At 41.1% G+C, this 21535-nt stretch overlaps 1 protein-coding gene across 1 annotated transcript in view; it reads left to right on the top strand.

The window, feature by feature from the left end:
• Positions 1-348: 348 nt before the first annotated feature.
• Positions 349-21535, top strand: part of SH3GL2 (SH3 domain containing GRB2 like 2, endophilin A1) — a 94620-nt gene continuing 73433 nt past the window's right edge. The window contains exon 1 of the mRNA XM_062609000.1: positions 349-449. Within this exon, the coding sequence (XP_062464984.1) occupies positions 405-449 (45 nt within the window). The 5' untranslated portion in view covers positions 349-404. The remainder of the gene's footprint in view (positions 450-21535) is intronic.

Here is a 21535-nt window from a genome sequence, read left to right as displayed (position 1 = left end):
GCAAGGGGGGGGGCTTGCAGGGTGACCGCAAGCCCGGTGCTGGAGAGACCGTGAGCAGGGGGGCACTGAGGGGCAGGCGGGGGTGCCGGGCAGGGCTTCCCGCAGCCAACGACTGCGCAGGGCTGGAGGCCACCGGAGCTGCCCCCACGTGCGGGAGGGGGCGAGGGCGGCCTAGCGCGCCCCGTGGAAGGCGGTGCATCCCGCCCTGACGTCACAGCGTCTCCGCACCGTCGCTGCCGCCGTCTGGCATCCGCTGCCAGGTGTGCGAGTGCGGTCAGTGTGCTCCGGTTGCACGGCGGTTGGACCTGAGCAGCTCCCAGCGGCTGCGCTCGGCTCCCCCGGGCTCTCCCCGGCTCTCCCCGGCTCCCCTCTTCTCGTCTCGGCCGCAGCGCCCTGTCCTCGCCATGTCGGTGGCCGGGCTCAAGAAGCAGTTCCACAAAGCGACCCAGGTAGTACCTCCCCCCCCCCAGCCCCTCGGCAGCGGGGTGCGGGGGGCTCCGTGCACACGTGTGCGTGCACGGGTGTGCTGCGTGCGCGGAGCATGAGTGTGCGTGGGCAGTCACGCGTGTGCGCTGCCTGTGAGTGCGCGCGGGGTTTCACTCGTGCGCGGGACGTCTGAATGTGCACGGGGTGCGCACACATCCAGGGGTACGCGTGGTGCGCGAGGAGTTCGCGGGTTTGCGTGGACGTGCCGGAGCGTGCACGGTGCGTGAGTGCGCCCGCGTGCGGGGCGGCTGCACGGGTGACCACGCGTTTGCACGCGTTTCCCCGAATGCGTGTGCTGCCCTCCCGCCCCCGATCCCGGCCGCGCTGCGGCAGGCGGGGAGGGGCTCCCAGAGCGAGGGAGGGGGTGTTGGGCTGCCCCGGGGAGCCAGCGCGGTGCTTCGAGCTAGCGCGGGAGGCAGTCGTGGCAGACACTCGCCGTGGGCTTCCCGTTCTTTTACCGAGGGTTGTTGCCGTGTCTCCATCTGCGTTTCCTGAGTCTAACTGTGTAAATCAACAATAAACACGACCTTCTTTTCTTTCTCTTTATTCCTCTTCTGATTCCAGAGTACGGCTGAAATCTGAATAATGACGTTTGATCCTGTTGCTTTAGGCATGGTGTGATATTGCGGGAAGGTCAGGGTGGATGTTTCACCAGTCTTTGAGTTGTTTCATAATGTAAAATCTGTGTGTTAGTCTGTAAGGGCACAATTTCTGAATCAGGTTCTGACTCAGCGTGCTTTGTCGATAAATCTAAAATAGTTTCACAGAACTCAGGGGAATTTCTTTCGATTTAGAGATTTGAGACCAAAACCAGTGTGGTATGCCTTTTTGTTTGTTAGTTTGCAACTCAGTGCAAAATCCCCCTTTAGTTTCCTACTAATCGCCGTTGCAGGCGTCTTCAGGTAACAGTAAGCGCTGGTAACTGTAAGCAGTATGTAGGTGCCGGCATGTAAGATAAATCTGCCGTTACACCTTCCCACACCTGTTTTTCCTGAATGCAATGGGATATGTCAAGTCCTGTGTGGCCCATGCAGGCATTGAATGAGATTGTGTCTCACTTTTCGTACTACATTGTGCTGCATCATTGGTAAAGAAAGCTTCACAAGAAACCTGTTGTCCTCATGACAGGTGTGGTAAGGAGCAGTTAAGGGCACATGAGCCCATCCTGCAGTGCCCATCTGCTGCTGCTACTTGGTTATTTCTCCCACGGCTACCAACAGTGCTGTCAGAAGTCTAGGAATCATAATTGCTGTGCTGAGTTCTGGTACCAGAAATAAGAGTTACAGTGTCTCTGTCATCCAGTTTTAATAAGCAGACAAGATGAAGTTCACTTTTTGATAATAGAAGTCTTAGTTCTCCATTATTGTAAGCTAATGTGTCCTCAGCAGCAAAGGTAAATAATTTTTTTTGAAGGGAGCATGATGTGAAAGGTCTGTGAATGTTGTTCTGTCCTTCAGATGACACTGTTGCAGTGATTGTGAGCAATACTGTAATTTAGAAGGAAGGAAGAGTTTTAGCTGGCTGGAACAAAAATACAAAGTTCCAGATGCCAGATTTAGCAGCCTGGCATCAGATGACCCAGGAATTTTTGGGCCAAGCCTGACTTTAGCAGAGTGTTTGTAGGCAGGCCATGAAGACACATTCATGTATGAGAATGACTCACAAGTACGTTGCAAGACTGATCTGTTTATTGGCTTGTTTTCAGTATGAGTGAGAAATCCACGACTTAGTCGTGCTGACCTTGCTCTAGAGAGTAATCTTTTTGCCTAGGGATTAATCCCCAGGTGAAACATGGATTGATATTCCCAGTGTGAAGCTTTCCAGATAGGACTAAACAAATGTGAAGTTTTAAAAATTCTGAATTATTCCTTTGGTTCTTATTCATGTAAGAACTTGTGTATGATGTGTTATTATAATAGAGTCCTAAGTCATACTAGAAACAGTTTCAACTTATTTTGCAGGTTGCTGTGTCTTTTAACCCAGTTTAGCATTGTGAAGTCTTGAAGTCTCTGGTTTAATTTCTTTCACGCTAATAACACTTGTTGTAACATTAGTACCCCTTAATCACAGTTTACAATGGATGCCTCATTGTTGGGGCACGCTGTTGTATGGCCCATCTCTAGAAGTGTTCAAGGCCAGGTTGGATTGGGCTTTGAGCCACCTGATCTAGTGGAAGGTGTCTCTGCCCATTCCACAGAGGTTGAAAGCAGGTGATTGTAAGGTCCATTCCAACCACAACCCTTCCGATGATCCTTATTATGAATATAAAATATTATTAATACAAAATACAGTTCCAAATAGAAGTGTAAAGATTTGTGTCACAATTTAAATGCTATAAAAAGTGTGCTTTTTTGGGGGGAGGGGGTGTGTTTGGTTTGTTTTCCATCTGGAATGGGTGAAGCAATCCTCTTTTATACATGTTTTCTACAGTTGCTAAACTCATACTGAAACAAATCAGTTGTGACCATCATTTCCCTTCATCCTGAAAGAGCATGTTGGACTTAGCTCACTCCTCTTGTGGTGTGGAAACTTGTGAACAGGTAAAGGAAAGAGGAAAGAGAGCCATTGGCAGGGTGGCGTGGCTCTGATAGAGCCCAAACAGGCTTTTAGAAACCATTCTCTGTTGGTTTCTCTCAGTGTGGAGTGGTAAATTTTAAGATGAAGGAATGGGAGAAAATTTTTGATCTGTGAATAAAGACTGGTTTTAGAAAAAATACTTAGTTGTGGAGGGGTTTATTTCCATAGCAGGTAGGGAAATTCTTTCTGTTTGTGCACTCTAGCTTGGTTGCCAGATACTGTATTTACATTTGGCATCATTCTCCTGTGTCCTTTTATTGATATTACATAATTGAAAGGGTGAAAAATTGACCTTAATCTTAATTGCCCTTTAGTTGAATACTCTGTAACCCTTCTGGGTTGTTGATGGCTTAAACAGTCTGGTCCAATTTCTAACCCTGTTTCTAAACCTAATAGATGGAACTTCTGCTTTGTGTACAAAAAGATACTGAGTTGGTTTCTTGGGGGGGGGGGGAATTTCTCAAGCATCTGTCAGTGCAGTATCCACTTAGTATACGCAGTTTCCCATTTTATGTATGTATATATAAAGATGGAACACTGATTGACATGCATCTGCAATTTTTTGTGCATCTGTGGAGGCAAATATCTGTGGATGCTATGCTTAAAACGCAGCCTGCATCATGTTTTATGTCTTGACTTCCATTTTCACTGGAAGTATTACACAGTGAAAAAGAAGTGGCTGCTCTTTTTCATTCATGCAAAACAGCATATTTAACATATAAATATGCCCTTCGGCCATCAGCATACTGATTGATGGCATGCGTCATAAAAGTGCTAAAGCAGCATAAACAGGTTTAACTGATGCAGATTTTGCAGAGGTTAACTGTGCAGAAAATACTGTAGTTTTATGTAGCTGTCAAGTGCAAATGTAAGGGAGGTGCTGGGGTTGCCTTACACATTTGTTGTGGAGAACGGAGGGTCGAAGAGCTTGAACGCTGTCACAACCTACTAGTGTGTCAGAGAAGTCTTTGAGTTTTCAAAGTTCAGCAGGAGGGAAGGAGTTGAAAATCTGCTTTGCAGGCCTCAAGGAGCTGTTGTCACTCTGCAAGTACATCTGAAGAGAACTGGCAGCATTTGGTGGGAAGTGCTCTGATGAAGCAAGCCTGTGGCCCTCTTCTCCGTGGAGGTCTGTGATAGCTTCAGGGGCAGCTGAAAACACCTTTACAGCAACTTTTTCTTCTGGAACTAGAAAGTCTTGCTTTGTGCTGCTTTATAGCAATTTCTGTGACTCTTGTAGTCATTATCTTTTCACTTAGTGGTCCCTGATGGACAATGATGATGCTGGTCCTCTCTTAAATATATGGAGGTATGCTGACAAAAGAAAACTGAGCTACAGCATGGTATTATTGTCATGATCTTTGCCACATTTGAATTGTCTAGCCTTCAGTGCTTATCTAATCCTGCAGTTAATCTTGGAGACAAAACAGTAGCTTTTTCTAAACCTAAGGTTATAGCACATGTCATAGGAATCCATCCAACCTGTCACAGAAGTGATACAAATTGAAATAACTTTTTTTTTTGTTTTTTTTTTCCTCCTGGGGAGGGAAGACGGAAATTCATATTTACTGTGCTAACATTTTTCACAAGCTTTCTCTTTATAGAGGCTTTATAGACCTGCATGGGGGAGAATAAAAAGTAAGAATTGGGTGTTTGAAGTTCAGCATAATTTCATTTGTCTGTGGAAGGAAAACTCAGGCAGTTTTGGACAGAATGGTTCATGGATGTGTAATTCTAATCAGTATGATACTGATGATGACATTGTGCCCATGATGGAGGCCATATCTATAAGAGTAGATGGCATTTAAAATATTTTTCTATTATGTAACCTGAAGTTGGGGCACACTGAGGGGCAGCAATCTGCTCTTGCCTCCTTTCCCCATCACCATTCCCCCACCAAAGAAGGGGTGTTATTTCATCCCATCAGAGGTGCTGCTGAGGCAGCAGCAGTGTAATCTTGCTACTGGCAGCCTACACCGGCAGCTTGGTGTGATGCCAGAGAAAGTCTCCTGAAAGAATGAAAGTTCAACCACTGGTTTGGCTAAATGGGCCTGTCACCAGACGAGCGTTGATGAAGTGAATCCACATCTATTTCAGAATAGATAAGTGCCACTAGCTGGGTTCATTGTCAGCAAAATAGCAGGTTTCATATTGATATAATTTCCATTGGGCTGTGTTTTGGTCATGTGTTGCTTGGGTTTGTTATCACTTTGTCAAATGGGGATACCATACTGAATCCTTCATAAGCAAAAGTTCTAAAATGGAGCAAAATGTTGCCTCCCCCCCACTTCATCCCCTACTCTGATGTCAGGAAAGTGTTTTACACTGTTAAAATATTTACACCCTACTCTGCCTTCTTCATATTTTCATGGATTTCAGTTTGATTTTTTTTTTTTTTTAGTAATTTGTGCAATTTATTTATCCATCAATTGTTATTTTTTGACTAAATTTCAGTTATTATTGGGTGCAAAAGCCTTTAAATGTGAAGACAATTTATCTGAACATCTTGAAATAGGGTTTGTTTTTCACCTTTAGTGTTGTGTAGTAGCACTGAGGACACAATTTAAGTATCTTTGAGCACTGGAAATAATTTCTGTTCTGCTTCTGTGGGGAAGAGTGCCACCACAATAAAACTCTCATGAAAATTATTCTTGATTTGATCTTTTATGACTTTCAGAAAGTACAGGACTTGCTCTTTTCAGTAGCACTAGCCAATTATTCAGAGTTCTTTTCCAGTCTGCATGATTTTAAGTCTTCAAGGTATGTGCCAGAAACTTATTTTCATGCAAAATCGATCTAGGTGCAGCAAGCAAGTTAATAATTCATAAGGTATAAATATCAAAAGTAGTGTTTGTCTTTCTGGATGAGTCAGTTAGAGCTTGTTTGTCTTGGAAAGTTAAGGTATCATAATCTAAGGGCTGAACTTGATGTGCTGCAGTTTTACAAGTATAACTCTTCAATGGATGGGGTTTCTTCTGCCAGTAGAACAGCTTTTCAACTTAATTGTTTTGCTTTGGAAAGGGTTCTGAGGACAGCCACCTAAGCCCCATCCTTCTATTGGAATGAGAGTGTTTGCACAGAAATGGCCAAGGTCTAGTGGAAGGTGTCCAAGGGGTTGGAACTAGATGATCTTTAAGGTCCCTTCCAGCCCAAACCATTGTATGATAATTTTTTTAAGATTTGGCTACTCTTTCCCAAAGTTCTCACAAAAGCCTGACAAATTGTAATAAACACTGCTTCTCATGAATAATACTTTATCAAGGAATTTATAGATTTGTTAATATATGTGGTGAGAACCATGCTCTCTTGAAACAGATTGGTGTACCTCCTCTTTAGTTATGGGTTTGCTTAAGACACAAGAGGTTACAGTTTTTTTTCCACAGGGACGCTTCTGGAATTTGCTTTTTTGTGTTGATTTTTTTAACTTGCTAGATGAATGGGTGGAGCACACTTGGCCCTGAGATGTATGAATGTGATTTTCAGGTTTGAAATCAGATCAGAAAAGCACTTTAGGGTGTCTTCTATTTTATTCACGCAAAAGCTATGTCAGCTAGCGTTGAAGAGGTGTGTTCTCATTGAAAGAGTGGAATGTGCATCAGAGCACCATTAAGGATGTGTCTGTCAGCAGTGAGTCTTGAAGAAACCCTAGGTAGTGAGGCTATGTTTTTTACAGTATTTGCTACAATGAAAGGAAGAAGTCATTCCTTGATACATAGCCTTTTGTGCACATCTTGCCCTACACTATCAGGACTGCAACCACTCAACAGAAATGGAGCTGTGGCAAGACTATGGGATATTTCTTCTATGTCTATGCTGGCCAAGTGGTTCAAGTACAGAAGTCCTACTGCTACTATGTAAGTGAAACAGTGCCAGTCTGTGCAATTTTAACCATTGTCCCCACCCACAAATATATTGTTCCTGATTTTTGAACTGGATTCTTTGTTTTCAAAAGGTTTTAAAGACCCCTGGTCAGAGAACAGCTTGAACGAACTTAGGATTTTGTATTTTGACCATGCAATTTTTGGGAGACTTTTGTTTTTGGATCATGATTTAAAAAATAGAAGATAAAATGATTTTTAATGTCAGAAATTCTTCTAATGCATGCAGGGTCTAAATGGTACACCACAAATAATTTTGAGAACAAAAAAAAGCTGAAATTCAGGATTAAAAAATGATAGTTTTTTTTTTAACACACTGTCAACATTCAATGCTAAAGAAGAAGTTGAAGGAAAAATAAATTAAAATGCCCTTTTTTAAAAACCTGTTACCAGTTTGCTGTACTGCCCAAAAGGATTAAAAGAGACACTGACAATTCCCTGAGTAGTGTTAGAGCTATGCTGTTGTTCTTGATATGTCAGCTTTCATACCTGTGCTCCTTGCACTTAATATTTTATTAAGTTTTAATTGTGTGGCTTTTGTGCTTTCATTGAGGCATGCCATTAAACTATATAGGTAGGTAATGCTTTCCATGGGTCAGTTAGATGTACTGTGTTTGGTTTAGCCTGTATTTACTATTGACGATACTGACAACCAGAGCTCAGCATGCACTGAAGCCTGCATATACTGATGAGTGGGGTGAAGAAATGATTAACAGTTCTCGTAAGTTCTTTTCATTATGTGATGGGACATTTATATCCCTGTAATAAGAGGATGTGGTGTGTAGGGGTAACTGCAGCAAATATGCTATTTTACTGCATGTATCATTATATGTCTCTCTGGTTCTATATAGTCTTTGTGATCTTTGCAGTCTTCCATGGTAGGGGCATGTAGATGTAAAAATTTTCTAGGCTGCATGGATCTTTAAATTTTTCAGAAAGCCTTTTTTGTTACAGTTTAACTGTTTGTGTAAACTGGATAGTTTGGGTTTTTTGTCCTTAAATCTTTTTAAATCAAACATCAGCTTCATGGTGTACTTCACTGTCACGTTGCAGGAAGGATGCTTATCTGTGCTTATACACAGAAGGCTCTGTGCCTTCTGTTTACTTGTGTTTTCTAGGGCTATTATAATTTTCTGCGCGTAAGACTTAATGCCATTGCAGAGCAGCATTGCAAATAATAATCTTTGTTCTTTAATATGAGCTATTCACTAGCACAGAATTGTCCAAGCAAAGGACTGCAACCTGAATATAACCCATACTGTATTTTTCCAGGGGAGTGTTCAAGGGGGCTGCACACAGCAGAGGTCCCGGAGGGCATGAGTCGAGGTAACAGCACAGATTGCCTTGCCCTCAGACTGCTATAGCTCATGCTGCAAATAACTAAGGCAAATAGATGTTTCCCAGTGTCATCCTACATATACACGCAGTCCTCTACCTGTGTCCTTGCTGCTCTTAGGACAAAATCACAGTGGAACAGACACTTCCTTTATACAATGCTAACTTGGTATGCAAATTTTATCAGCTCAGTTGCTTGAGTGGCATCATGAAAAGTAGCTTGCAGCTGAGACTAACCCAGCTTTTTGTGTTGTCAGATGCCTTGGCAGTTTGCTGTTTTTAGGGTGATGCTGTATGTGGCAATTACTCTTTCTCTGTTGTAGTCCTGGTTTTCTCTCAGAGACTGTGAAGCTCTTAGGAGCTGTATGAATGCATTACTTGTACTTGCTTTTTTACACTACAAATGTGTTTGTTTTTTAGCAGTTCTGCCCACATAACCCTCATCTTCCCTGCTGATTTCACCTCCACATACTCTGTGGAAAGGCTGGTGAGTCATTCCCTGCTTTCTCTGCATTTGGAGATGGATTTAAAATTCTTGAATCCAATTAGAGTGTCCCTGTAGACATGTAAGCCTTTTTCATTTCATGTTCCTCTGCTGTACTTGTCCTTGTGGTGCTAGCAGTGAAATTACTGCAGTGCATCCCCTATTCACAGATCTGTATATGATATGTATCAAGCACTCCCAGTTATGAGGTTGTGCACATTATACTCAGACAATGGAGATAGATACATGCTTTTGTGTATGTGTCCATTTTTTTCATGTGTCAGCATGGTCAATACTTAAATGTGTATCTCCCACCTCTGGTAATCTTCAGTATCTCTTTGGGCAGACTTTAGAATGAAGTAGTAGGTCAGAGAAGATGACAAGCTACTGCCAACATCTAATTGGTGCAAAATGTAAAAAAAATGGTGTTTCCATTGTATATGTTTGCTTCAAACACAAACAAAAGGGGAAAATGTGGATACTAGCTGCTTTTTGGAGCTGACTTAAGGAGAGCATTATCTCTTACAAATTATAGAATGAAAGTGGCTTTTGAAGTGGTGATTAATATTTTATGTTGCATATCCAAGTTGCAAATTGTGGTAGTTTAATGAGACAGCATTACTATTTTGATACATAGCATAGTCAGCTGTGAACACTTAAAAATCATGAGGTGAACCATTATGATACTGGGAGGCAGGATTAAAAGCATGAGTTTTAACAAAATACTTCTGGACTGGTTTTGTATTGTTCTTGTTTTGAACCTTTGGATGGTCATGTTTCCAAACCTTCCAACAAGTGCAGGGGTGATATGCTCACCTTCAAAGACCATGAAGTAGACATTTTCAAGTAATTATTTGCCTCCAGGCTCTGTAGCTTTTAGGAAAATACTAAATAAAATAGAAAGATTTCAAAATCAATAAAGTGAACTCCCCCATAGAGTAAGTATGTGGCCTTTTTGTTCCATTGTTGGTGTTGGGATAATATCCTTCCCAACAAGTGACCTCAGCCACTTTTCATCAGTCTTTCCCTTGAGTCTTTTCACCACCTTGGTCACTCTTCTCCAGACACGCTTTAATGGTTTGTTGTCCTTCTTATACTGAGGCACCCACAACTGCACCCAGCACTCAAGGTGAGGCAGGGCAGTGCAGACAGTCACCTCCCTCGACCAGCTAGTGATGCTGTGCTGGATGCACCCCAGGACACAGTTGGCCCTTTCAGCTGCCAGGGCATGCTGTTGACTCATATTGAGCATGCCATCAACCTAAACCCCCAGATCTCTTTCCAAAGGGCTGCTCTCTAACATCTTTTATGTATAACCGGGATTACCGCAGATTCCTGCACTCGCTCTTGTTAAATTTCATACAGTTGGTGATTGCCCATCTCTAGTCTATCTAGATCACTCTGTAAGGCCTCTCTATCCTCGAGGGAGCCTACAGCTCGTCCTAACTTAGTATCATTGGCAAACTTAATGTACGTTTGATTCCTCTGTACAGATCATTTTTAAAAACATTAAAGAGCATGAAATTAAGCCCTCTCAAACCCTACTGGTGACTTGCCACCAGTGCATCCATTTACTATAACATTTTGAGCCTGACCTGTCAACCAGTTGCTTACCCAACATGTTATGGACTTGTCTAGCTGTATGCTGGACATTGTGTCTAGAAGATGCTCTTGTGAGACCTCACTTGGAGTATTGTGTACAATTCTGGTGTGCTCAATATAAAAAGGACATGAAACTGTTGGAACAAGTCCAGAGGAGGGCCATGAGGATTATCAAGGGACTGGAGCACCTCCTGTATGAAGACAGGCTGAGAAAGTTGGGGCTGTTCAACCTGGAGAAGAGAAGGCTGCGTGGAGACCTCCTAGCAGCCTTCCAGTATCTGAAGGGGGCCTATAGGGATGCTGGAGGGGGACTCTTCATTAGGGACTGTAGTGACAGGACAAGGGATAACGGGTTAGAACTTAAACAGGGGAAGTTTAGATTGGATATAAGGAAGAAGTTCTTTCCTGTTAGGGTGGTGAGCCACTGGAATGGGTTGCCCAAGGAAGTTGTGAATGCTCCATCCCTGGCGGTGTTCAAAGCCAGGTTGGACAGAGCCTTGGGTGGCATGGTTTAGTGTGAGGTGTCCCTGCCCACGACAGGGGGATTGGAACTAGATGATCTTAAGGTCCTTTCCAACCCTAACTATTTTATGATTCTATGCTAAGGATACTGTGAGAGACAGTATCCGAAACATGCATAATAGATGTGTTAAGTACTACACATCCTCTCTTTTGCATAATATATTTTTAACTATTTATGTTCACAACAGCTGTGCATGACACTTCTTTAACCAGTTCTTAAGACTGTCAAGAAAATTATTCTTGAGTCCCCTACAAAGTTTGTTTTAAATCTCATATCCTCCAGTTCTACTTTGTGAATTGTCTTCCCATGTATAAAACTGCAGAGATGATTAATGTGTGCTGGGGGAATATCTTGATGCCAGTGGAGTAGTCTTACAAAATTGGCAGGCTGCAACTCAGTTCTTCTGCACTGCATGGAGGGAGTGATCTCCATGGGAGGATGATCATGTAGTATCACTCATACTGACTAAAGAGCCTGAAGTAATAAGGAGTTATGGCTAGCTTGGGGGATAGACCAGGCTCAGGGGTACAGTGTCTACGTATGCCTTAGAGATCAACCCAAATCTCCAGGTTCTTAGAGAATGCATGAGCTGGTATTCAGTGCAGGTGATGAAAATGTAGTACTTGGTGAAACATTCAGTTGTGCTTTCAAAGTTTTTATCTAGGCTCAGGGTTTTGACATAAGGCTAGGAAGACAGAATTTGATACTTTGAAGTAAACAGAAGCTTGTGAAATAAATATTTATACATAACTTAGCAAACATTTTTGTATAGGTAAATTCTGTAGTTTAATTCGTTCCAAGTAAAGAAGATGTATTTAAATTTTTAAGCTCTTAAAATACTCATGTTTATTATTATTTTATTGTAATATGTTACAGATTTTTTTTTTTGTTCTGCGTATTTCAGGGAACTAAATAGATTCTTCTTCTGATTCAAGTTCTGCATAGTGATTTACTTTGAACTTGAATTTTCAAATAAGTGATTCTTCCTGAAGCTACTTCTGACATATTTGAAGAATATTCAAAACACAAATACATTAAAAATTTGGTGAGGACATTAAATAATTTATCCAGTGATGATGCGAACTACTGTGGTGATAGTGAGAAAAGCTGTCTGTGATTGTGGCGAAAGAGGTAAGTCAAACTGAGAGGGTTATGGTATGTTCTTTCACTGGTAAACAATAATTGAACAATAATTAAAGCTCCGTTAGGCTTGTGATTTGTTTAAAGTGCAGATATGTGCTTGGGAGGAAGTATTCTCCATATTATTAAGTGAAAAAAAAAATATATGTATGTGGCTTTGTATATTGCAAGGCATACATCTCTTACTGATTTTCCTCCCTGATCTTCACTGATGTAAGCATGAAATACTCCAGTATTTCTTCATTTTGCTGGTGAGGCTACTGGCTGATTTGTCCTGTGGAGGTGGTTCTTGCTAATACGTAATCATGTGATAACAGGAGTAATGCTTTAACACCAGCTACAGAACGGAGCAATTTTTGCTGATTGCTACACATTTTCACAAAACTTTTGTCAGGTGTTCGTAGACTGCAACGTTTATCCATGGGATGTAGAGGATGTAGACAGAAAGTCCTTGTAAGTATTTGATTGGAGCACAGAATTTTCAGTTTGCAATTGCAAGCGTTTTTTTAAGCCTGGGATTCCTTGATTGTTTGCTGTTATTTCTTAAGCAGTTTCAGTTTCTTAGAGGAAAAGAGGCTATTCAGAAGTGAAAGGCTCTGAAAGCAACAAAGACATCCAGTGACACTGCAATCCACACACCGGATATAGCTTTGTGAGAGCAAGGGAGCCTACCTTATGAGCAGTTCTGTCAACTCCTTTCGCAATGGCATAGAGGACCACATCCTCTGGGTCTTTCCCTGAAGTTCTGATGCTGCTCAGTCAGCAAACTCGGGTTTGATTTAGATGGCTAAATGAGGGACCCCTGAACATCAGGGATGCAAGCAGTAGCAGAATTACTGTTGGGGAAAAAAAGAAAGGCACAGCTTTGATGGAGTATCACTCTGCAAAACACTGTGTTCATGAAGCAAGAACAGTTTGAAGGTAAGCACATCAGTGAGGATTAATAGGCGAGACTGCTAGGTGCTGTCTCACTGGCATTTTAAACCAGGTAAGAGTCTTTTTTTGTCCTTCTTCTCAGAACTTCCTGTGGAAGCTCTCTGGTTGCGCAAGTATGAGAACTGGGGATTTAATTTTCTTAAAAAAGGGATGTTAAGTAAGTGATTTCACATAAATAATGGCTTTTTCATAGGAACAGAAAAAAGATATCTTGAAAATTTAAGTTTCTGTTGTAAGCTGTCTAAAAAGGAGAAACAGACATTCAAACACAAATTCTGGGTCTAAAAATTACATATCTTCAGAGTTGGTCTGAGGGAGGAAAATTGCTGATGCATTTCCAGGTGAGGGTGCAGTCTTGATAGAGAATGCTGATACATCACAATAATCCCCTTTATCTTCACGTGAGTAACTTAAGGAAATGGTGGTAAACAGTTAAGAAATGAGTCATCTATAGTAATACACACATATTTTTGACTGTACAGTACAAATTACGTTAACAACATTAGTCTTCAGTCTTGTTTTGTGTGATGAGAGTGTCTTTGTGATGTGGTGATGGCTAAACTTCTGACACATCTCAGGCTCTAACACAGTTGCTGGAACTCATTATCAAAGTGCCTTAGCACATCTAAGCTGTTGCATTGCATGCTACTAGTCTGCAGCAAGCACAATTTCAGCTGCTTTTGAGCACTAACCTCAGCAGAGTCCAACACTGTCAAAGGGATATCTGTTCAAGATAAGTGTAGGAATAGCATGCCTGATTAAGACAGAAGGGGAAATTATTTGCAGGGTACTTTGAAAGTTCAACAACATTGGTAAAATAACAATTTTGTAATTTAACTTTATATAGAAAAGTGAATTTGACATTTCGGTCATGTTCAAAATACCCAAATCTCAGTGTGTGCATGCGTGAGTTTTAGGTACTTGCTATGCCAAGTACCTAAGGGTTAAATGAGGTCTGATTTCTTGCAGTCCATAGGTAGAAAAAAAAGAGAAAAAAGTTAATTCTATTTGTCAAGGGAGTTTTCAAACGAGACAGTAAAAATAAGTACATTGATCTGTTGGCTTTATGGCTGAGACTATATTAGTATATTTATTTTGAGCTTTGGCAGTTTGAGAATCACAGAAGAAGATAACTCAGCTGAAAAGCCAGTACTGACCAGAAATTTGCATGAGTATGTTAATGATGCCTATCTGTGGGACATTACAAGGTCACATTTCTTCTAGGCTTCCCAGGAGCACTGCTGATTTTAAAATTGATCCTTCCCCTGTTCTTTCCTTCGAGCTTACTTGCACACTGATCTGTGACATTGAAACAGTGATGCCTGTTTCAGAGTTTTCAGTCGAGTCTGTGATTTCCAGCATAGAGTGTACTATATGGTGTTGTCCCAGAGTGTATTGTTCCCCTGTGACTTCTCCTTGAAGGGAAGCTGCATTTAGTCTCAGCTCTTGCTAAGCGTTTTTGTTTATTTCTGCTGGAGAAAATGCTCTCTATAAAGAAGCTTGACTGTAGTCGACTTCTGTCTTTCTTCTAGCAGAATACTAATAAGTTTACATCCCTTTTCCATTCAGAAATACTTCAAATATCTGCTACAAGAGGGGGAGTGAAAGGAGTCTTGTATTTCCGTGTTCCATCTTTCTTTTCAACTCTCCTGATACTGATCTTAAAGAAGCACTGAAAAAAAACACTGATTTTCAGGAATTAGCATCACGTGTTGAAAGAAGAAAAGAAGTTCAGACTTTTTTAGAAATCCATCCTGGCATAATCATGTTGCTGTAAGGTGGTGGAAGACAAATCCAATACTGTTCATATATCTGGTTTGGTGGTGTATAAAGACAGCAGCATACGGGAAAATACAGACTGTTCATACAAGTATCAATGTGACATCTGCTTTTCTCTGAAAACAACAGTAGCCTTGCTGAAATAGGCTGGTCATGGTAATAGTATGTTATAGTAATAGTCTCATTTAAGATTGATTTTGCCATGGTGGTGAAGTCTAGTGAAATAATAGGAACTTGAATTCCTATCATGTGACATTAACTGTTTAGTTCTTAAGTCTTTTTATAGTACCTTCTCTAGAGCTCATTTTTGGTTTTGATGGAATTGTATGCATTTCTCACTAACAGGTACTCAGAGGAACAGTTTTAACAACGAAAGAGGAACTTGCCTAATTGGCACTGTTGAACTAGTGGAAAATAGTCACCATTTTCAGCAGTAGATAAAAGATTTAATTTCTGTTTTTTTCCACTAGGAGGTTTATTTTTAAAAAAAATAATACTGTAGCAGTGCCTGGGATTGCTCCGACCCAGGTGTAGGACCTTGCACTTGGCATGGTTAAACTTCTGTCGTGGTTTAAACCCAGTCAGGTAATTCGTTCGCTCACTTCCCCCCCTTTTCTTGCCCTCCCCCTGCTCTCGGAGGGATGGAGAGGAAAATCGAAAAGAATGCAACTCCCACAGGTTGAGATAAGAACAGTTTAGTAACTAAGGTATAACACAGATCACTACTGCTACCACCAATGATAATAATGATACAGGAAATAACAAGGGAAGAGAATACATCATCTCACCACCAGCCGACCGATAACTCGCCCCCCCCCCCGCCCGCCCAAGCTCCGCCCGATACCTCCTCCAACCCCGCAGTGCCCCAGCCCTTCCGGCTAACTCCCAGTTACATCCTGGGCATGACGTGCTGTGGTATGGAATACCTCTTTGGTCAGTTTGGGTCAGGTGTCCTGTCTCTGCTTCCTCCTGGCTTCCCCTCCCCCCTGGAGAGCATGAGGCTCACAAAGTCCTTGGCCAAACCAAAATATCCTTGTTATCAGCTCTGTTCCCGAGCTGAAAGTCAAAACACTGCACTGCACCAGCTACCAAGAAGGGGAAAAATGACTGCTACTGCTGAACCCAGGACAACTTCATAAGGTTGGCATCAGTCCACCTCACAAGTGTGTCGAGGGCCCTCTGGATGGCATTCCTTCCCTCCAGGGTATCAACTGAACCACAGAGCTTGGTGTCATCAGCAAACTTGCTGAGGGTGCTCTCAATCCCATTGTCCATGTCAGCAGCAAAGATGTTGAAGAAGACCGGTCCCAACACCGATCCCTGAGGGACACCACTCGTTACTGGTCTCCAGCTGAACATTGAGCCATTGACCACAGCTCTTTGTGTGCGGCCATCCAGCCAGTTCTTTATCCACCGAGTGGTCCACCTATCAAATTAATGTCTCTTCAGTTTAGAGACAAAGATGTCATGCAGGAAGATAAAGTCCATAAAGTCTTTGTTCAGGGTGTCAGCAATATGTCTGCTGTCATTTCAGTATGTTCTTAGACCAAACTAACCTGGACTTCTTGCTTGTCACAGAAGCCAGGAAATGAAAAGGACTTTGTTATTGTCACCTAGGGCTGTAATTGAAAGTGGTGGGGAAAATTGCACTTGTCTTCAGTGACAGGGCGCTTGCTGAAGGACTAAATGTGGGCTGGTTAGAAATGAAGGAATTTTTATTTCATACCAACTCCCCCAGGCATCTTGTGCCATAGTTTGTCTCTCTCATGAGTTGTGAGCCTGGTAGCCCAGACCCACAGTTGGGGATCTCAATATCCAGGGGAAGCTGGAAAATGGCTTAGGAACAAAGTTATTTAAGTGGTATTTTATTGCATTAAAAATGTGTCCTAATATTTTGTGTATTCTTTGACTAGAAGAGTTAGTCATGCTTTGAATAGTGATGTGAATTGAGACTGCCCAAGGGAAATGGTGACATTGGCAGTGTAAATGTATTTTCCATTTAAACCTCACACTCTTGTAAAGGAATAAAAAGTTAATAACACTTTGCTCTTCGGACATGGCATTTTTAGCATGCAGAGGAAACAGCTACAATTTCTTATGCTTGCTATTCCTTCTTCTTTTCACTACTTATAGTTTGGAAGCAGAAGCACTTGGGAATCTGAAGGCAGCTAAACACTGGTTCCCGCAATGATTCACCAAGGAAAGCGGGTATTTCTGCACTACTTTGTCTCTCTTTGCTCTTCTGGCTATAAATGAATGAACTTCTCACACAACATAACATCTTGGAATGAGAAGTTCAGTTTTTCAGTGTAAAACAATAAATTCATTCTAATATGCATATAAGGGAAAGACTTGTTATAGTCCCAGCCAGAGATCTTGGCTCTGGCTCCAGCTTAAATGGTGATTGTTATTTTAGCTGACTGTTCAGTGCTAAATGACAAACATCCGTGACTAAAGTGCCCCTGGTTCAGGTTAATCTTGGATCCAGAAGCTACCTGGATGGGGTTATGGCCAGTTTACATGCTGTAGAGATAGAGGACAAGAAGGAGCTGTTCTAAGTGCATCAGTGTCGAATCATTCTGTCCATCCCTTCAAAACAAGTTGTACTCTTTTTATTGATGTTTGGCTTCAAACAGGGATAAACCCTGGGACAGTGATAGCAGGAAAAAAGAAATGTCCATTGTTTTTCTAAGAAACACAAGTAGTTCAATTCCTGATGAGCTGTACTTGGAACGCATCGTTTCTGTAGAGGGTTTGTCACTCTCCTCATCTCTAAATAGTCAAATATGCTGTTGAGAGTGTCTCAGCAGCACTAATTAGCATATTCTTTCCTGCTGGGACTTAAAGCAACTATGCTGAACTCTCATTCTTCGAAGAATCAGGTTGGTTTGCATCAGCCCGTTTTTAAGGTGTAGAGCAGCACGTCAGTGTAACAGTTAGGAAAGTGTTAAAGATGTCACTGCTGACACCTGTGACGTCTGTGCCTGCGTGCAGTTGTATGTCTTCTGTCTTGCACTGGGAGCACCCCCTTTGTGCTTGGTGTGATGTGAGCCAGCCTGAGGCAGAGGGATGACTGCGGGGGGCAGCACTGCATCCCCCCACGGAAAACGCTGCCCTGTGGGATCCATGGGGGTTGGGCCCTGCGTGCTGGTGGGCCGCTGGTAGCTGCTCAGTGATTTCAGCACAACACTGGATCAGGCCCTCACTTCACAAATTGCAGTTACTGTCAGTTGTAAGTGCTAAGGGAGGAGGGGGTGAACGAGCTTTGCTTTGCCAGTGTCTGGCCTTCCTGGTCAGTGTAAGAGTATTACAGTGGTTACATAACGCTGCTGTGGCAGCGCCCCAGGATGCACGGGCAGCGGATTGTGTGGCGCAGGTCGCCTGGTCAGACAAATTACAGCTTATGAAGACCTTTTAGGAGGGTCTTGTCCCTACCCTTCTGAACTGCTTTATTGCCAGGTCATAAGATGGTACAAGCTACTTATTCTTTCTATTTGCCTGATAAGAAGTAAGGCTGTGTTTAGTCAGAGGGTATGATAAGCTGCATATGGCTTATCTGCAGGTTACGTCATGTCCCACAGACACAGGCAGGGGACACAGCTGGTCTTGGGCTGGCTGTGCTGGGCTTGTGCTGTGGCACTGCTGTCATGGCCTGTATTTATCCATTTGTTTAGAAACAGCTTTTCCATTTCATATGACCTTTTATAAAAGATGTTAAGGACATCTCCTAAGAAGCCAAGGCATCTAGAATAAAGTAATTTTTTTCATTATTATTTTTTATTTATGGTTGCATACATGGAAAGTGAATAGATGATATCATTAGATAGTTGTTGTCAGTGTTTTGCCATTTCTAAAGTTTCATGAACCTTTATGAGACATGGATTTTACCTGAAATGTCTCCAGTTCTTTTTGCTTAAATACTAAATACTAGTAATTTGTATTATAATTTAAAAATACCTAAGAGCATCATTGTTACCAAAAGCTGACATAATATTCCAGTAACAAAGACTCTGGAATTCTTGGATGTTTGACTTAAAGATTGTCATTAAAATTGAACCATGAAGGGATTTCTAAACTGTTTTCTTTGTGCTTTATGAACCCTGCTGTTTGGTGTTTTAATAGTCCTTTTAATTATAGTGAAATTCAATCAGGTAGTGCTGCAGGTGTTTGTGAACTTTGTATCCCTTCTGCAGTTTATATACCTTATTTCCTTTATTAAGCACTGTTTTTTTTTAAGGCAGTATCAGTGTTAAAAGTGCTCAAAGGCTGCTTACAAGGCTTTTGCTTTTAATTAAAGGAATGAGAACAACAGGAATTGAAAGATTCTTAGGCTAGTGCCATGCTTTGTTTAAAGACAGTTTTCCTGCAAGAAGCTTGTATATGGAAACTCTTTACTGGCTTCTGATTGTAGACCTGTTGTCAAAATGCTGTGTCTGAAGTACGCTTCTCACAGCTACAGCTTCTTATGACACAACACTGCTGTAATGACAGTACAAAGCAAGGAATTACATTTGAGTTTATCAGCCTTGACAATGTCCCTTTAAATGTATGGTCTCTTACTAGTCCCTTCAGTCATTTCTCCTGGTCCCTCATCTACTAGAAAATGGTGCCTCAGATATGTATCATAATACCAGTGTGAATTCTGTGGAATATCAAGGAATCTGAGAATATACTGCTGTAACACAACCAGTTAACCAGTAGACAGCAAGTTACCAAACGTTGCTTTATCCCAGGGTTACTTCCATTGCAGTCATAAGCAAGGATAGAACAGTGGCCCTTGTGTAACTACTTAGAGATGGTAAATAATGTTTCAAGAGCGTTCAGATCTTGCAGAAATTCTTTTCATCATGTTTTGTCAGGGGAACTTTTGATGGCTGTAAAACTAACGTGCATTGGAAAAGCAGAGTATTTAAATGGATGTAGGTTACTTATCTTTAAAGGCTTACCTGTGTGCTTTCACTGCTTATTTATGCCATGAATATGCTTGCTAAGAGTGTCATTTTATTGAAAAGCTTCTGTTATGAAGATACTGTTAAACGTAGTGAGTTTCCAGGGAAGTGCTGCTGGAACTTAAAAATAAGAACTAAGGGTAAAAAGTCATTATCATACTATTAGCTGATTCTTAGATTCAGTCCTAGATGCCAGTTAATAGTGGAAAGACTATTTGTTTCCATTTCTGAATATACAAAAACTTTGCAAGTTACAATTGCACTGAAGTGTTAATTTGTCAAGAATGGACTTAATATGTTAGGTACCAGGAAATGCTTGGCGTCAAATATGAGTAATTGATGAACGCATTTCACCATAAACTGTCTGTAAGTATTTCAGCAGAATCTGGGATCCCATTTATTATTCAGATGGAAAAAAGAAAAAGAAAAACCCAACCCACTAAAATAAGAAATTGGCAACTGTGTACTAAAAAATAGAGATTTTGATTTTAAGCCTATATGGAATCATATCAAACCCTAGCACTTGTACTTTGAATAAAGATTTCTCTATGAAAAACATGGCAGAGAATCTGTCTGTGCCTTTGTACAAGTCAATGTGTCATCAGTTGAGATTTCTGACAGGAAAGTAGTAGATAGAAATTGAAATTGAGACAGCTGGAAAATGGAAGTACGTAGTTTGAGATGCTACACGCAACCTCAAGTAACCCTACTTGAGTAGCTGTTTCCTACTGTAACGCATTTATGAGCTAAATAAGAAAAAAATATTCCATTATCTACAACAGTAGTCCCTTCCCAAAGTCTTTTCCCCACATGGAATGATTCTAGGCAGGAAATGGTGAACCAGTTAAAGAGTTAAATATAGGAAATGTATGCATAATGCTATCAAAAAACGTTGAAAATGTCAAATGCGTGTGCTTTTAATCTCTTTAATTTATACTAATCTGGCACTTCAGAGTAGTAGTTATATTTTGAGAATGAATTGTTATTCTTTAGAATTTAAAATTATGTGTGATTTGTTTGGATTTTGTTTTGCTTGGATTTTTTGTATGTATACGTTTTTGGTGGTGTAGTTTTGGATTTTTGTGGTTTTTTTTGTGGTTTTTGTTATTGTTGTTGCTGTTTTGTGTGTGTTTGGTTTTGGTTTTTTTGTGTTGTGTTCTTTTTTTTTCCCACCCTGGAAAATAGTAGCCTTTTAAAAATACTTCTTTAATGTCCTCAATAGAAAAAAACTGCGCTTAGCAATTAAGTTCAGTGATAGCAGCAGTACTGGATTTCACCAGCTTAACAGTGGTTATCTTTTGAATGATTGAGTAATCCTCAACCTAAATTGAACCCAGCTGTCTTAGCTTGTTATTTAACTGCCGCAGATTCTGGAATAAGCATGTGTTCAGCTGAACCTTCCTGGAGATTATCTGTGCTAGTGAATAGGAAATTGTAAAACTCTGAAGTGTGCCTAACACTACCGGGAAAAATCATTTGCAGTCTAATGATCTGGGTCAAATTTGTAAAGTTGATTCAACTGCCTTCTAATTTTGATGTGTTACGATTATGTCACTAATCTTGAGACTGTTTCTTTACATGTCATCTTCATAGGTACTTAGGTGGGTTTTGTTTTGTTTTGTTTTGTTTTTTTTTTCTTTTTGTAGGAAATAAACATTCAAGACTTTTTGAAGCATACTGAAATTGGCAGAAATGCTGGTCAGTATTTTTCAGCCTTTAGCAAAGTATGTGCAAAAATGTGCTTCAAAAACTAATGCTTATTTCTGAAAAAAGAATGAAGTATAAACTTTGAAATTTCTGTGGTTGACAGAAACCAAAAATCATGGAAAACTGGTTCTCTGTGTCAACT

This window comes from Pezoporus occidentalis, unplaced genomic scaffold (assembly GCF_034315485.1).
Source record: "Pezoporus occidentalis ecotype Australia unplaced genomic scaffold, CSIRO_AGI_Poc_V1 ctg133, whole genome shotgun sequence".
NCBI lineage: Eukaryota > Metazoa > Chordata > Aves > Psittaciformes > Psittacidae > Pezoporus > Pezoporus occidentalis.
The sequence above is the reverse complement of the archived record's forward strand: the minus strand, read 5'-3'. Positions and strand labels throughout refer to the sequence as shown.